The sequence below is a fragment of the Scardinius erythrophthalmus genome (genome assembly GCF_964197995.2).
Source record: "Scardinius erythrophthalmus genome assembly, chromosome: 10".
NCBI classification, from domain to species: Eukaryota; Metazoa; Chordata; class Actinopteri; order Cypriniformes; family Leuciscidae; genus Scardinius; species Scardinius erythrophthalmus.
The window spans coordinates 5,690,314-5,708,914 of NC_138230.1; the positions used below are offsets into that span (position 1 = coordinate 5,690,314).

An 18,601-nucleotide genomic window follows, 5' to 3' on the forward strand; every position below is an offset into this window, starting at 1 on the left:
GGTCCAAAAACTGTGAGGGCTTAAGTGAGCAACAAAAAGAGTGCTTGTGGGAAGTCATGGAGGACTTCATCGACATTTTTGCTCTCAATGAGAAGGAAGTGGGCCTAACCCACTTGATGCACCATGTTATTGACACTGCAGATGCCCGCCCGATAAGAGTAAGGCCACGTCGTCTCCCCCTGGCCCGACAGGAAGCGGCTGATAAGGAATTGGAAGAAATGGTGAAGGCGGGTATAGTTGAGCCCTCAGAGAGCCAATGGGCTTCAGCAGTCGTCATGGTACCACGGAAAAACAGTTCCAGATGGCGGTTTTTCATAGACTATAGGCAGCTCAACAAAGTCACGAAAAAGGATTCATATCCTCTGCCTAGAGTGGACGGGTCCCTCGACTTGGTAGCTGGTTCATCATGGTTCTCAACCCTTGATTTGAGGAGCGGCTACTGGCAAGTGCCATTGTCCCTTGAGTCTGCTCCCAAAACCGCGTTCCGCACAAATAGAGGCCTCTGGCAGTTCAAGGTCCTTCCGTTCGGACTCTGTAATGCTCCTGCCACGTTCAAACGGCTCATGGACAAAGTGTTGGCAGGAGTGCCTCACCATGAATGTCTTGTATACCTGGATGATCTCTTAGTCCATGGTGATTCATTTGAGGTAGCACTCGATTCCCTCCGACGGGTGCTGGAAAAAGTGGCAGCAGCAGGCCTGAAACTGCATCCAGATAAATGCCACTTTATGAGGCGGGAAGTTGAATTCCTTGGACACAAGTTGGGGAAGGAGGGCATAGGCACCCTGGAGGACAAAATACACACCATTAGAGACTGGCCAATCCCTACAGACCTGAGACAACTGAAGAGTTTCCTGGGGCTCGCCTCTTACTATAGAAGGTTTGTAAGGGGGTTTTCATGTATAGGGGCACCGCTCTTCCGCCTCCAGCAGAAAGACCATGTTTTTGTCTGGACTGACGAGTGCCAGAAGGCATTCGATACCCTACGGCAAGCATTGATCGAAGCTCCAGTCCTTGTTCCACCTTACACCACACTGCCGTTTGTTTTAGAAACGGACGCAAGCAACGTTGGCATGGGGGCAGTGTTATCGCAGAACAGACCAGATGGGGAGAAGGGGCATACTTTAGCAGGGTCTTTTTTAACAAGTGTGAGAAACGCTATTGTGTAACCAGATGTGAGCTCCTTGCAGTGGTAATGGCAGTGAGACACTTCAAATACTACCTGTGCGGCACACCATTCACAATAAGGACAGACCATGCTGCTCTTCAATGGTTGATGTCTTTCAAAGAGCCTGAAGGTCAAGTGGCCCGATGGCTTGAAGAACTCCAGTCATACGACTTCGCAGTAGTTCATAGACCCAGGTCTAACCATGCCAATGCCGATGCTTTGTCTCGTCGCCCCTGTGCCGCCGAGGGCTGCCGTCACTGTGAGAAGAGAGAGACGCAGGAGAGGGAACTGTGTCTGGGAAACGAGCCAGCACAGCCTGCATGTGGAGCACTGAGGGTGTTTGATACACCAGAGTGGAAGTTGGAGCAGGAGAAAGATGAGGATCTGAGGCCTGTTCTACGTTGGCTGGAGGCACAGCAGAGACCCGATTGGGGGGATACTACGGGCTGCTCGTTGGGCACAAAGGGACTGTGGTCCAAATTTAACACACTGAGGCTAAGTGAGGGAGTGCTCCAGCGAGCATGGAAGGAGCCTGCCACTGGGGAGGACAGATGGCAAGTAATAGTGCCCAAAATACTGAGGGAAGCAGTGTTAACCGCTTGCCATTTCGGGGTGTCCAAAACGCTCCGCCGCCTTCACCAGGGGTTCTACTGGGGCCAGCATAGAAGGGACGTGGAGGATTTCTGCCGCAGATGTGATGCCTGTGCAGCTTATAAGGGCCCTCTCGATCAGTCTCATGCCAAACTTCAACAGCAGGCTGTAGGAGCACAATGGAAAGAGTAGCTGTGGACATCATGGGCCCCTTCCCTGTCACTGAAAGAGGTAACCGGTTCGTCCTCACTGTCATGGACTACTTCACAAAGTGGCCTGAGGCCTATGCAATACCGAACCAGGAAGCAGAGACGGTTTCGGATGCACTGGTGGAGGGGATGTTCAGCAGGTTCGGTGTGGCGGAGGTCATTCATAGTGATCAGGGGAGAAATTTTGAATCCAAGCTGTTTGCAGCCCTGTGTGAACGGCTTGGCATGGAAAAAACTCGCACAACGCCCCTGCACCCCCAAAGCGATGGCCTGGTTGAAAGATTTAATAGGACCTTGGGTCAACAGTTAGCTATCCTTACAGCTGACCATCAACGGGATTGGGACCTCTTTTGAAAAGAGAAAGACCACCCCCCCGCCTCACAAAACAACATTGACCCCACACCCGTGCCCCACACCCCAGTGGGTCCTGATTTCTCCGTCCTAAACACCCCACATGCGGCCACTTCCCATGGACTTCCCACTGATCCCCATGCCCCAACCCCTCATCCCCTTGCAAGCTCAGACATTCAACCTGAGATGCGGCCAAGGAGGCAGAGACGTCGGCCTGGGCACCTTAACCCCCTGGGGTCGACGCTATCGCCGGCGATACCAGCTCGCTTTTTTTCAGTTCAGTTCAAAAGAAATTAATTTTGCTCTGTGGACTTTGATATTACAAGCAAGTTTCATACATCAATCGATTCTGTTAAATGTGTATTATTTTTGTGTATACTCACAATAAAAACAAAGTGTTGTGCTTTTTGCCAAATAAAGAAAAATAAACGTGATGCGAGTTCTGCCTTCTCTCTGTCAGTGAAGACCATTCTGAAACGCGTCCGAAAATGAACTGTAACTCAGCGAATACTCAGTCAAACAGGCATACAGACACACAGGCATGAAGCTTGAATTATCTTCTTTTAATTGAGGTAATTTATTTAAAAAACAAATATTCTCATCTTGTGAAATCTGTATTAAAAGAGAGCGATTCCAGTCAAGCTAATTAGAGCTCATTCAAATGTAATGTGACACGCCCACGGAGAGCGTGTGCTATTCAAACGCAAATTACTGAGGCAATCCAAGCAAACCTGTGAACGCCCCCATATCAGCTCGAGAAAACACAAGTTTAATCATATCATTGTAGCCTACGTGTTTACACCATCTGGCAGCGCTGTGAGGAATAATAATAATGGAAAATCTACCTCAGAGTGCGGGTATTGCAGGAGAGAGGATCCGAATATGTAGTAAGTTTTTTTTCCTTCTCAAGTTAATCGCGTTTCTGTGAATGAATGAACGGCAGCCGCAGAGATGCGCGCTGTTTATCACAGCTCGCAAAAAGACAGTTTAAATTTAAATTGCGTTTCTGTGTGAATGAATGATGATGTTTTAGCAAACTGTATTGCTATACTGAGTTGAGTAAAAATCGACAGAAATATGTTGAAATAAAATGTAGGCTATTTGTATAAGCAACGTATTAAACTGAAAATTAATATTTATATGCCCTAATATTTCATAAAAACAACGTTACAGTCAGGCGTTTCTGTTGTGAATGAATGTTTCGGTTTTAGCAAACTGTATTGCTATACTGAGTAAAAATCGACTGAAATATGTTGAAATAAAATGTATTTGTATAAGCAACGTATTAAACTGCAAATTAACATTTATATTTCTTATAATAAAAATGAAAGACCTATGTTACAGACATATGAAAGACAACATTCCGTTGATTAGTTTTGGATAGATTATACATTTTTACTGTAAAATATCTGCCACCTCAAATAAACTTTTGTTTGCCAATATTTGCTCATGTTAAATATAGTATGTTTTGTCAAAAATAATCAAATAATCAATCAAATCCTTAACTTTGAAATATGTATGATAAAATGTATACTTTAGTTTTTACAAAGAAAGATTACACTTGAATTGTTGTTGTAATTGTAACCTTTTTAATAAAAAAATATATATTTACAAGGTAGATGTAAACAAACTATTAAAAGGTAAATGTAAGCCTTTTCTTTAAATAATTTTTATTGTGTTTTATTAGTGACAAATTTGGGGAGAGGATAAATATTCCAAAACTGAAAATACAGTATGAGAATTAACTGCACAGACATTACTAGACATGTTTTCCTTGGATATTATAGGCCAAATTGCAAGCACAATATGTGGAAAAATAAAAAAGAATTGAGATGCTTCCAACTGTTGCTCTTGCATTCTTGTGGCTCAGTGACTCACCTGAATGAATGGCTAATTAAGTATGCAGGCCCCATTGTCTCCTCAGGTGTGAACCACTAAATATACATGATTGTTGACGCCCACTCCGCATATTGCCTTTCCAAACAGAAAGTGCTTTGCAAAATTCAAATCAATGTATTGTGTTATGTGAATGATAAGGCAGGGTGATTTTCACATCATTTTGAAGAAAAAACACTAGGTGATGACATCCATTAGACAAAAGTCTTATTGGCACATATTTAGAATGTGTTTTATGGCCTTATTTCAGAAACTTTAGTTTTTAGTTTTTTCAATAACCATGCATAAACATTATTCTCTCAAAAATGCAGACATGTACATTCTTGTTGCTCACATATTTTGGTTGCCATTAATATGTTTATAAGCAACTGAAAAAAGCACAAATGTCAGGGCATTTCAGAACATCTCAAGGACCCCAAAAACACCTTAGACCCCAGAGGGTTAAAGACTTCGTGGACGAGGGTTCTTCTTATTAAAGGGGGGGGCAGTGTAATGTCAGTATAAATGGAAGACACTAGTTAGTTAGTGTTATGTTGTTCGACAGTGTTAATCGACTCACAAGTGGTTCTATCTGTTAGTCCCTGGTTCTTTAAGGGGCGGGGTTTTAGCGGGGTCAAGGGTCTAGAGCGAGTGAAGAGCTGGGAGCGGGAAGAGTGAGTGAGTTTAAGAGGAAGTGAGTTTAATAGCAGAGACAGCACGTTATATCTCTCCCCTTCATGTTGTACGGCGTGGGTTACGGCCACAACAGTAACCCTGCAGTTTCTGAATAAAGCCTTAGAAGGAGGAAGAATCCATCTGTTTACTTTTTAGTAGCGAACGCTACAGTATAATTCTGTTTACATATTCCAGTTTTACATAGTCCATACAAACATTATGTGTCTGTATGGCTTTGCATCTGGCCAATGTTACTTTTAATGATTGAAATGCAGTTGTTGTATTTTGTGTAATAAACATGCTCACAGTTGTTTGTTTGTTTTACAGCTATAAAGGTGATGGTGATCATCAGACACCTGTTGCAATGAGGATGCAACTGATGCAACTAATTCACTCTCCAAAAAATCTGCCAGAGGATCCATCAGGTGGATTCGGGATGACCCTCTTGAAATTATTTCATTTTCCAGCAGGATTTGCACCTGCCCACACTGCCAAAAGAACCAAAACCTGGTTCAATGACCATGGTATCACTGTGTAATTACTTTGTGATTTCATGTAATATTCTAATTTTCTGAGATTTTGATTTTGTGGTTTTCACAAGCTGTAAGCCATAATCATCAAAATTATAACAAATAAAGGCTTGAGATATCTCACTTTGCATGTAATGAGTCTATATAATATAAAAGTTTCACTTTTTGAATGGAATAACTGAAATAAATCAGCTTTTTGATGATATTCTAATTATATGACCAGCACCTGTAAGTAGATATTTCAAATACATCAATAACTGATATCATAGTTTAACACAGATAAAATCATAGTTAAGGCTTGCTTTACGTATTGCTCGACGAGGATTTAATAATCGTTGCGACTTTCAATCTTGATGAGACAAAATGCCGCGGAGGCTCCCGCCGCGGAGTGAAGAAGAGGTGAAGTTACGAGGATTCTCAGACAGAGATTTGCCCTCAAGCTATTTTTAACACTTTAGATTGATTAATAATTTGTAAAAATAACAGACCCACATGGGAACTGACCAATAGCATCGTTTTGTGAAAAAATATGAAATTGGCCAAATTTGGACTTAGGAGGTTTCCGCCCGACAGCGACGATATGTAACAAGGACACTGTTAAATAAAGTGTTATCGAATATTCTTGCAATTTTTATCAAATGGAGACTAACCCGCTCAAGCAGTTTGTAAAAGCGGGTCTGAACCTTAGACTGGACCTGTTAATGGTGCCGTGGATTAAGTCTCTTTCTAATTATGAAGTTCCTGCTTATTTGAGCTGTAGATCCTGAACTGAGAGACTGAAGAGTGTCATTGTTCTCTACAGGTTGATGGATTGTGTTGTTACATATAAAGGCTGTGCTGCTCTGAATTCAGCTCTGAGATCAAACCCCTCACACCTGAGAGAACTGGATCTGTCAAGCAATAAAGTAGGAGATTCTGGAGTCAAGCTGCTTTCTGATCTACTGCAGGGTCCTCACTGTAAACTGGAGATACTCGGGTAAGATTGTATAAAATGTCCCAACAGAGTCCTCTATTTTAATGGTAAATAATGATTGCCATACAAAAAAAAAAATCTGTGAAATTACTAATGGTAATTTTTCTTTTATTTTCATTAGATTATTTCCAATGTGTCTGACATCATTTTACAATATTAATGATAGATTAAAGATGACTGTATGATGTAAAGATGTGACAGCCATGTTTATATACAGATATGTTGATGATTTTTGGGTACTTGCCTAAAAAATTAATATTCTTGCAATTTTTATCAAATGGAAACTAACCCGCTCAAGCAGTTTGTAGAAGTGGGTCTGAACCTTAGACTGGACCTGTTAATGGTGCCGTGGATTAAGTCTCTTAAGTCCTGCTTATCTGAGCTGTAGATCCTGAACTGAGAGACTGAAGAGTGTCATTGTTCTCTACAGGTTGAGGGATTGTGGTGTTACAGATGAAGGTTGTGCTGCTCTGACTTCAGCTCTGAGATCAAACCCCTCACACCTTAGAGAACTGGATCTGTATGGAAATAAACTAAGAGACTCAGATGTGAAGCTGCTCTCTGATCTGAAGGAGGATCCACATTATAAACTGGAGACGCTTGAGTGAGTAGTGATGATTAAAACTGTCCATCTTTAACAATCGTGTATTGCAGTTTTATATTATGATCTCTCACTTAATCATCTAAGTAGTTTCTTTTAATTTTTCTAAAGTCGCATTTGACTGTCTGTGTTTTACCCACAGGTGTTAGTCTGACCTTCTCTGGATCAGCTGATGGAGAATAAAGAGCCACTACAGACACAATCACATTCAACAGAATCAACAGACACAAACCCCCAGTGATCATCACACACACGTGTGTGTAACTTTACAGAATGATCATATCCTTCATCCAAAGTCAAACAAGGAAACCTTCAACCAGATGGAACTGGATAAATATTCTGAATGTTCAGATCCAATCTGACCTGTAATGCCTGAATCATAATCAAACACTGTTCGTTCGTTGGTCAGAGAACTGAGTGACTGAGTCTGGTTTCTGCCAAGGTTTTCTTCTCCATTCTGTCACTGATGGAGTTTGAGTTCCTGCCTCTGTCGCCTCTGGCTTGCTTAGTTGGAGACACTTAATATTCAACAATATTATTGATCTGTCTGCATTGACATCATTATACGAGAATTGAACTGAGCTGGACGATGACATCACGATTTTCTCCAGAGCGGCTCTATAAATAAATCAACTAAAGTAATAACTTTTTTACAACAGAAATGAATCAACACTGAACTTACTTAAAGCTGCAGTCCGTAACTTTTTTGTGTTAAAAATTATCCCCCCAAAAAAAACATAACCAGCCAGTGTTCAAAACTATCTGCTTGCCTTAGCTCGATTCAAATCGGTTAGCTTTTAATAATGATTTTAATTCCAGTGGTACTGGTGGATTTCTGCGGGAAATTCGAGCATGTCTTTGCGTCATTACGTCACATCTGTAGAGAGCCGCAGAGCCGTTTTTTTTTTTGCTAGACAGGTAAGTTCAATAGTTAAATTACGTAACAGTAGCACACTTGTTCGCTTAATTTACACAGTTACGGAGTTTCCTTTGTTGTGCCTTTCTCGTTTTGCTATTATTGTAAATATGAATTATTTTGTGCTAGCTATGAGAGGGAGCAATTCACCTCTACTCCAAGAAAATCAAACCCGCCTCCTCTGTTGTCAAGTATTGGATCTGAATCAGATAAGTAAAGTGAAAATTTTCCTGTCGTAAGATGTTTATATTATGTTATATTATAACATGTTTATGCATAACAGGGATTCCGTTCATACACCGTTTATTTCATAGCACTATGATTGTTATTTGTTTGTACAAAATAACTGGTCTTCCATGATTTACAAAGTTTGATATGATATGATATGATAAGCGATCGTTAGATTTAATCAGCGCGATTTACTGCAATGCTTTGAAAATTCTAATATTGGTCATACTTCCAAAAAGTATAATCTGTGATTCTGAATGCCCGTATGCACCCCGGCACGGTGATTGACAGCCGCACACTCACCTTTCATCCGCGCTGTTTCATGCCAATGTACAACCCATGTTTTCACTGTCCTAAGAACGGGCTGATGACTTCCTTGTTCTATGAAGTCCCTCCTTCAGAAATACGTAACGAGTTCTGATTGTGCCAGCGGTTCCCGTGTTGTGATTCGACAGCAGCTTAGCGCACGTTGCCCGGAAAGGTCAATCCTCTTAGTCACATGTGGATTATAATTTTCGGGAACCGAGTTAAACATAAATTGTAACCATTGATCTCTAAGTACAGCGTCCCTGGGAAGGCCAAAAAGGTGATTGGACTCCGGGATGAAAATAACAGCGTCTCGATGACATGGTGACAAACACACTCTACAAACGCAACTCTTCCTCTTCTCCGTGGGAGTGCAACAAGACCACGCCCCCTTTTTTTGTGTATTCCTGTGGGCGGAGGTTAGTCAAAAAACTGTTCTAGTGACGTCATTAAAGAAGGAAGTAGAGGGATGTAGTCCAAACCGGCCGTTCGATGTAGGCAACTTCTGTTAAATAAAATATCTCGCTTGGCATTGAACTTTGAGCTTTATAATTTTACAGATATTATTTATACTCTAACAACAACATTACACACTAACTAAAGTTTGAAACATGGGATCATGAAGAATGGGACCTTTAAAGGGATAGTTCACTTTGAAATTAAATTTTGGTATGTTTTTGCTTACCTCAAGGGCATCCAAGATCAAGTCTTTTTTTCCTCAGTAGTTTCAATTTTTATATTTTTAGGTCAAACCGTTCTTGTCTGTCAGTCATTTCATGCAGGTCTATGGATAGATAGATGGAAGAAGATATTTTGAAGAAAGTCGGTAACCAAACGACTGATGGACCCCATTGACTTCCATAGTAGGAAAAAAAATACTATGGATGTCAATGGGGACCAGCAACTGTTTAATTAACAACCTTCCTTAAAATATCTTCTTTTGTGTTCAGCAGAAGAAAGGAAATCATACAGGTTTGGAACAACTTGAGGGAGAGTAAATGATGACAGAATTTTCATTTTTGGGTGAAATTTTTCATTTTTAAGACCCAATGTTGTAAAGCAGTTTTTTTTTAAAGTTTTTTTTTTAGGCTATCATAATTTATTATGAAGATCATCATGACCATGCCGATTACAGATATGTCACTCAGGCTTCACTAACATGATTGGTACCATAGACTATAGGCTACCATAGACTGCCATCAAGGCCTCAATGAAGGGGATTATGTGAACAGAAAGGGGATTCACAATGTAAATGTGCAGCCCACTATTGTGATTCTTAATATTCCAGATTAGTAATATTATATCAAATAAAAAAAGGCAGTTGACTAAAATCTTCCATATCACAAATGTGAAAGCAAAATGGCCAGGATCTGTGCATGACTTAAGCATTTTCAGAGATTCACATTTATGCACATTATTTGAAAGTGGTAAGGAAAGTTCCACAATTAAATATCAAGCTCGCTGTATTACATACACTTATGCTGATCCTAACAGAACTGCATTTTTCATAGGTGATTATGACATGTTCCTGCAGACAGGTGTTTTATGACCCCATTCCCTGACCCAAACCAGTTACAATGGAGCTCTAGCCAGGACAAGGGCACACAATGAAATGAACTTTGGCTAACTAAAGGGAAGATGTCAGTGTCTGAAAGTCTGAGGGTTGCACACCTGACAGGGTCTGTGACATTGCTGCATGTGCCATATTACACAACATTGCCAAAAAAAACAAAAAAAACAAACACTTTTCATTAAATGTTTAATAAAAGACAAATGTGCTTAGTTCCTTGAGTTTTATTTCAATTGCTCTTTGTAAAGAAAAGCCAGTGGTCAAGTGCCTGCAACAAGAGATATTAGACACATGCCTCATGCAACAAATAAAAAGGAAAAGTTGGCTATACACTGCCCACCTGTAGGCCTGTGTCTCCTCTGTGTGTGCAGACTCTTCTGTAGGCCTTTCTGTAGATGTGGAATCCTGCGACTTATATTGCAGCCATAAAGCATACAAGTATAAATTAAGTAAAGTTATGTATGCACTTGCAGGTAGGCTAGTTCCTCCATATGACAGTTATCTGAGAGGGTTTATTCACTGTCCAGTGCAATGGAAACAAATGGACATTATAAGTCTTATACTTTCTTTCCTTTGGAGAGTTAGAAAATGTCCACTTACTGCACATATTTCAGCCACCACTTTCTTGGGAACAGATACAAGTGTTATTATGTAAAAGTGCACAAAAGAGTAAAACACAATGTCATTACAATGAACTACACTGGGGAAAAATGTGATCAATAACTCATGGCAAAATATTTTTACATTAACATAAGTTTATCAGTTTTCACTTTCACAAGTCAAAGCAATTCATCATTACTCAAGATTTAACAGTTGAAATGACTATATGGCCTTAATTTAATGCAGCAGAAAATATTTTACAGTGTAGGCTACTAAGATCTTTTCTTTTCTTTTTTTCTCAGCCTTTTCCTTGGTTGCTTTTATAAACAGACAACCATTTATTTAACAGTACCTTTTATAAAAGAGACTATAATATAACTAAAAATTACCATTATGTAGAATATTTTTGTACTTCACTTTTATTTGTTCCCATGTTCTAGCATGGTGACTGACATTACAATGCACAAAGTAATAATGCAATTATTAAAATACAAAAATATAGGCTAATAAGTGATAAAAACATCTAACATGGCCACTTCTAACGGATTTAAATTGTCTGCTACTTTTTGCCAGCCCTCTCTCCTGGCTTTTGCAGACGTTGAGGTGTTCCCTGGCATTTTGATTAAACATTAAAATTCTGAATAAACTTCGACTATTCGTTCTTGCTCTGCGGAGGAGAAAAACTGAGCGCGCTCTTTGGCCACGCTGAACAGCCAATAGCAGCGTTGCTGATCAATGTTTCTACTATCGATATATATCCCCTTTTAAACTTCGCATGAACGCGCAATTATCTCAGATAACTCAATCCAGCGATACTAATCATATCCGGAAAGTCTGTTCGAAGAACCGAGTTAGCCAGATCATGATTCGCACGATGATATCATCCTGGATGTGTCATTTGATCTCGGATGTAATAAGCAACGTACGAAGAACGGGCCCCTGGGGTGCGTTTCCCGAAAGCATCGTTGGCCAACTATGGTCGCAAGTTCATCGCAATGTCCATTGAACTCTATTGGTAACGACGACCATAGTTGGCCAACGATGCTTTCGGGAAACGCACCCCAGTTCAATTTAGGTAAAGTGATCATTTATTACAGTGAGATACAAGATGAAAAGAGGAATACCCCAAGATACTTATTTACATAAATGTACAACTTGCATACAAATCTTAACCAAGGAAAAGGTTCACAATAGAACGAGGGAAAAGAGAAAAGAACTAGACCGTGCCAAATCAAAGAAAGAAACAAAACAAACCAATGTTACTATATATAAACAAAATCAATTTCTAATCTAACTAAAATCAACATTCACCAAAAACCCAAAATTAAAACAAAAGAAAAGATCTTCAGCGTCAAAGACGCCCTAAATAAACTCTTACTACAAACCAGAAAATACAAAGAGTCTCACGTGTCGCAAAACTAGTGTTCTATACACAACTGACAAATCAGTGTGGCACATGTATATCACGTGATGTAACGAAATGTTCCGAGACATGAAGGTTGAGGATCCAAATGCAGTGTTTTAATGAAAGGGTAATCCACAATCGTAGCAAAAGACAGGCAAAAGGTCAGAGCACAGTAAATCAGTCCAATCAAAGAAACAAATCCAGAGGGTGAGACAGGAACCTTATGTTTAAAACATGGAAAACAATGGAAAATAATGGAAAACAATGGAAACACTCAGGAATGCAGTGTTACACGTACAAGACTTCACAGGGAATGAATGTGAAAACCAGGCTATAATAGGGCGAGTTAAACAATGAGACACAGGTGGATGCAATCAGGGATGATGAGTCCAGGCAGAGAGTTATGGGAAATGTAGTTTGTGAGGGAATGAAAATAGTGTGTTGTGGAGTGCCCTCTGGTGGCTCTCAAGGGCACTCCAGCTGGTGACCGTTACAAGTCTCACCTGTTCTTTTCTCTTCCCCGTTTAATAACAGGTCTATCAACCAGAACAGAAAAACGGCATTCTTATCATTCTGTAAGTTACACACACATGTGTGTGATGATCACTGTGGGTTTGTGTCTGTTGATTCTGTTGAATGTGATTGTGTCTGTAGTGGCTCTTTATTCTCCATCAGCTGATCCAGAGAAGGTCAGACTAACATCTAAAACCTGTAAGTAAAACACAGACAGTCAAATGTGTGTGACATTATTGCATCATCATACTCTATTTACTAAGTTCTCAAAGAATGAAGGGGAAAAATTTAGAGAAACAACAACCCCAGACATATGATAACATTAGATGTAACATCAACACGAAAATATAAGTGAATTTAACTCAATGTATATGAGTTTACAGTACTCTTAAATGGTTTATAAAAAAAAAACTAAAAAACTAAAATGGTTTAAGGCAATCAGTTTCCTCAAATGGTTTGAGTTACCGTAACTTATCGGGTTTTACAGTGCTGCACCTTTTTGGCTTTTAACAACATCTGTGATGAAAGGAAAGATTCTCAAAACTTTTAAAGCAGGAAAGGTTATTTATTAAGTTACACATTTAAATATACAGACAATAGAATGGAACAACTGCCTACTTTATAGTAAATATGAAATTCATTTTACAGTGCTTACTGCTAAATTGCATATTCCTTCAATTTACAAACAGTGCAAAAATTACAATATCTGCCCTCATAAGACATAACTGCTCACATTCACACATATCTGATAATCAGCAACTTCACAGTCATAGTGAGGTAATAAAAAAGACTTATCCTAAACACATTATAATTCATTTGGCATAACAATATGACTTTAAAGTCCTCCAGACATTGTGCTGCTTCTAAATTTTTAAGATAAATAGCACAAAAAGTAACAAAATTACAATATTACCAAATTCCATTTCAGAATACATCATTAAAAACTATTAATGTATCCAAAAATGGTTATGGCATTTATAAAGCAACTAGTTCCTTTAAAAATGTATAGTGTTTTTTTTTTTCTCAATACACATTGTTTTAATCAGGTCCTCAAAAATGTTGTTTGCAGGATATGCAGTGGCACAATGGCTCCGCACAGAAGATTTTTGAGTACCTGATTAAAACAATGTATTGAGAAAAAAAAAAAAAAACACTATACATTTTTAAAGGAACTAGTTGCTTTATAAATGCCATAAACATTTTTGGACACATTAATATTTTTTAATGATGTATTTAATGATGTATAAAATAAAATTTTGGGCTCATTTTAAAAAGCATAAAAGCTTTTCTTTTATTAAAACATTATAAATAGTCAAAAGCTTATTGTTAAGAAAAAAAGCTTTTATGCTTTTTAAAAGGAGCTCAAATGAGCTTTTATTTTATTTTATTAAATCAAGTGATGTGACAAGGCAACAATGCTAAACAACATGTATAACAATGTTGGCTGAGAGGGTAAAATGCACCACCAAGCACAAACTTGTTATTTTCCTTTTCGCCCCATCTTCTGTCTAGGAGAGCATTTGAGCTTAAAACAGATCTGCAAGGTTACAAAGCTCAAAGTCCATTACAAAGGGAGATATTTTATTTAACAGAATCTACTTTTCAAGAACTACAACGAATGGCTCGTTTGGACAGCACGTTTTTTTTCCGGATCTTAGGAAGTCATAATGTTCCTCATTTAAATAATCTCCACAGAATACACATGAAGTTGGCGAGGCCTGGTTGAGCTGCATTAGAGAAGATGAAGAGTGTTGTCGCTGTTTTTTACACCCTGGAAAACGTTTGTCCAAAGGCTGACAAACTTAAAGAGGTTACATTTATTTTTAACACGGTTCCTGAACATTATAACCGTAACATTTGTCTGTGTGCTGCACATTTTACAGAGAACAGCTTCCAGGAGAGAGTTTAATGCAGGCTATACGTACAAAAGCTTCTCCTGAAAGACAGAGCCATTCCAACTTTGTCTGGACAATCTGTTTATGGATCACAACTTGTAAGTATGTCTTATTATTTGTAGTTGTGTTTTATATTAAGAGTTCCAATTATAAGTTTGATGTAGTTGCTATGATAGCTATGGTGTAAAGCTTTGCATCCGCTATCCTGCTAACTGCCATACCAGTATTGATGTAGTGTTTACTGGTGCTTTTGTAAGACTGTTCATCGCCCTTTTGGAAAATTATTCATGATTCTGTGATCAATTACTTTTTATATCACCATAGTTTTCCAACAAATATGATTAAATGGTGGATAACATAATATCTATAATAAAATTAGAACAAAAAACATACCACTCTGAAACTGTGAAATCTGTTCAGCACGATCCTCTGGTTCGTTAACATTGTCAGGGTCTGAATCAGGGCTCAAATTGGTTGAAATCCCCGCCATCGTTCATATTTACATCTGAGAGCAGACGGTGCTGTACGCTTTTGAATCACTCTCGTTGTCCTTTGAAATTGAGTACTTCACTGTTAGCGAATAAGGGCAGACAGTTCAACTGGGAAAATCCAAATATGCTTCAGGTGGAAGAGGGGAAGCTGGAAAGAGAGCACATTTATTTATTTATTAACTCAATGTTTCACAATTTTGTAAAGCTCTCAATCCCTCTTATTTTACTTACTATGTTCTTGTTTTGTCATCATTTATATAGTTCAATCCATCCTTTGATTCTGTACTAGATTCTGTAGAAATTGAAATGTTACTCATTCAGTTTAGCATCAATCTGATGTTCGAATCATGATGTAACTTCACCTGTTTAAATGCTTTAAACATAATATTTCTACTCATACACTGATCTTCTCTCACCTGTGACTGTCACCATGATCAATATTTCTCCTTCAGAGTCCAGAACCTCATATGTTCCAGTGTCAGTGACTGTACAATTATTAATAATCAGGTTTCTATCTCTAATAGTCATTCGATCTCTCCTGACCCCGTGACTTCTGCTCCAATCCTCCTTTCGCCCTGTGCTTCTTTTGGCCCAGTGCACAACTTTATCAGCGTTGACCAACAGAACATCCATCTTCAGTTCCTCACCTTTCTTTACAGAGATCTCATCTGAGGAGAAACAGAAAGACAATAATCATTATTACAGTGGGTTCAATCAGTCAAGGCCATATGCATATATTAATATTTAGGATTGGGGACCGAATGTAATCATTTAAAAATCCACCACTGTGAAGCATATATTGGATTAACTAATCTGAATATTAGTGTCCCATTCAGCGTTTCTGCTGGTTACAGACCTGTGTGCAATGCTAACACAATTATTAAAGGAAAACCAGAAAGCACATGCTGATGGTTTGATCAGTTTTGACTTTACCATGAATGCAGAGTTGATACTCCAGGGTTTGTCGTTCCAGCTCTGTCTGATCATTAGTGTAATGGACTCTCAGAATGTACTTCCCAGCGTCACTGAATCTCAGATCCTTGATGATCATGTTACATGATCCTTCTTTAAATACTCGTCCATTTTCACTCTTACTCACACATTCTTCATTCTGACAAGAAATTATGCTTTTTACTCTGCTTAAATCAATATAAACTATGTCTCTGGACTCAGATTCACACGACAGGGTGACATTGCCTCCCTTTATTCCTGACACAAGAATAGTGGCGGTTCCTGCAAGTACAGACAGTAATATTTATTAAATAAAGTTTCAATACTAATATATAGTATATATTATATACACATACACAGTAGTCAACATTTGAAGTGGATCAAAAAAGTTCATCAAAGTTGTCCTGACTCCTAAGACAAGAACAGGTATTGTTTAAAATTCATGTAATAACTTTAATAACTTTGATGAAAGGTTTTGATCCACTTCAAATGTTGACTAGCCTACTGTATATACACTGCATATATGACTGAAAGTATTAATGCGCCAACAATAGTAGCTTTGCCACATTTTAACTCTTCAAATGTTGATGACAGTAATGTCAAATGTTGATGACAAATGTTGAACTCAGCAGAGAAACAATCAACTAGAATAACTGTACCTGACAGTGAATGATCAACCAAAAATGGTTAAAATGTATGAACAGAAATGACTGAATACTGACCGCTGTAATTGTAAAGGCACATCAGCAGCAGAAGACTGAAGAGTTTAAACCTGATGAGAAAACAGAAGAGCTGTGATGTCACAGATTCATCCAGATAAGATAAGATGCTTTCCTGAGATTAAAAAAAATCACTTTCACTTTCATTTCTTCTGAATATTTAACATGATGTTACATGATAAAAATGCCCAATAAGAAACATCAGACTATAATTCTCAGGAAAAAAGGTAGAAAAGCTGTCAGTTGTGCGGTACACTTTCAATAACTAATAGAGGGTAAATAATAAGGTAGAAAGGATACACTGCACTGACAGCTTTTGTATCATTTGTCCTGAGAGTGTGACTTGATTCTCGTGTATTACTCAAAACTATCATTCAAAACAAAAGTCCCAAAACACAAACAACAATAATGCTCATAATCACATTAATGGATATATTCTGCATTAATATGTTGATTAATTTTCTTATTAGCATCATTAGCAGGTTTAGTTTTCCAAAAAAAAAAACTGTTCACTTAATAACATAAAAACACACAAGATTTATATTTTAAAAAGAAACATGAAAACTTACATTGTAAATATTTAGCAGGAGTGTTCTTCATAAACCACAGCAGGTTTAGTGTGACATTAGTGAGATGTGGCATTAGTGAGATGTGGCATTTCAGTAAAAACAAAACTAAAGAATGGCACACAGTTGGTTGTCCAGACACTAGTTTGGTGCCTCCCACTAATGACAAGTAAATTATTAGTTATTATAGTTCTCGACTGGTTATTCTTTCAAAGCTGACTGAGCAAGATTAACTAAATATTGCATGGTATTCAGTGACTGGTCATTTTGAATTAATTACATATGAACTGAATATTTAACTGGATATTAAATCTGACTTTTGTTTTGAAGGAATGCCTGTTTCCATTGACAGCTCTATGATCATGTGACATGATGATGTAGTGAAATCTGATCTCTGATCAGTTGTTAGAGCCGCACGGGTCACGTGACTGATGCGAAAACAAAACCCAGCAGAGATTTCATTCTTCATTTAGCTTCTGTGTTCAGAGTTTAAAACATGTTGACGTTTATATTTGATCATTTGACCACAATGCAGAGACCACAAAGTCTTTCCACGTCATTTCCAAAGCAATGTCGTGTTTTAAACTTTTCGTTTTCTTGTTGTTATCTTCCTGTTTCCTGTGCCAGTTTTTTAAATCATTATATAATTGCTAAGAACAAAACCAATGCCATGGGTAAGCACAGTTACAGGTTACAAAATCAGGAAAATATCATAAAAATGACACAGTGAGACATTCAGAGTTGCTGGATGTAAGAAGAGTGTCCAGGTTAGGGTTTAAGTTCATTACCAAAACCGAAAAAGCCTGAAAAATAAGTATTTTGAACAACCGGTAGAAAATATATACATCAATAATTATTCATAATTACAGGTTGCGTTGAACTCTGGAGGGCTGGTCAAGTTGTTTGCGGACAGACAACGTACAACATAGGCGGACATTATGCGAATGTATTTTCTAGTGACGTAGAACCAATACGCAGCGGGATACGAAACAAAAACAACTCGTAAAGCCGGTTCAGAGTCAATTTTTTCTTTTGGGAGACGATAACTTTATTTATCGTTGTCACCATTATGTTCAGTTTGTTTAGTTATTATGGACTCTCTGTTTGTTTTCATTAGTCACATGTGTTCCGTTGTTCTAGTTTCCCGCCCTTCATCAGTTACCATGGACACAAACACTAATCATCACAGCTGTTCATTATTTTGTCATCATCACCATGTATTTAAAGGTCCCGTTGCATGCGATTCCATGTTTCAAACTTTAGTTAGTGTGTAATGTTGCTGTTAGAGCATAAATAATATCTGTAAAATTATAAAGCTCAAAGTTCAATGCCAAGCGAGATATTTTATTTAACAGAAGTTGACTACAAAAAACGGCTCGATTGGACTACATCCCTCTACATCCTGCATTAGTGACATCACCAGAACCGTTTCTTGACTAACCTCCGCCCACAGGAATGCTCCCTCAAC

At 38.4% G+C, this 18,601-nt stretch overlaps 2 protein-coding genes across 2 annotated transcripts in view; one reads left to right on the forward strand and one right to left on the reverse strand.

The window, feature by feature from the left end:
- The window catches only part of LOC308697125 (uncharacterized protein), a 450,215-nt gene that overhangs the window by 277,826 nt on the left and 153,788 nt on the right, over window positions 1-18,601 (forward strand). Inside the window, exons 19-20 of the mRNA XM_081376238.1 lie at window positions 6,202-6,375; window positions 6,803-6,976. Coding sequence (XP_081232364.1) covers window positions 6,202-6,375; window positions 6,803-6,976 — 348 coding nt within the window. The remainder of the gene's footprint in view (window positions 1-6,201; window positions 6,376-6,802; window positions 6,977-18,601) is intronic.
- On the reverse strand, window positions 12,095-17,331 carry LOC308697173 (uncharacterized protein). The gene is made up of 7 exons (XM_081376316.1): window positions 17,137-17,331; window positions 16,571-16,620; window positions 15,831-16,130; window positions 15,314-15,565; window positions 15,129-15,189; window positions 14,800-15,045; window positions 12,095-12,707 (listed from the first exon to the last, which is right to left on the reverse strand). Coding segments are annotated over exons 1-6 (684 nt in total). The 5' UTR covers window positions 17,139-17,331; the 3' UTR covers window positions 12,095-12,707; window positions 14,800-15,026.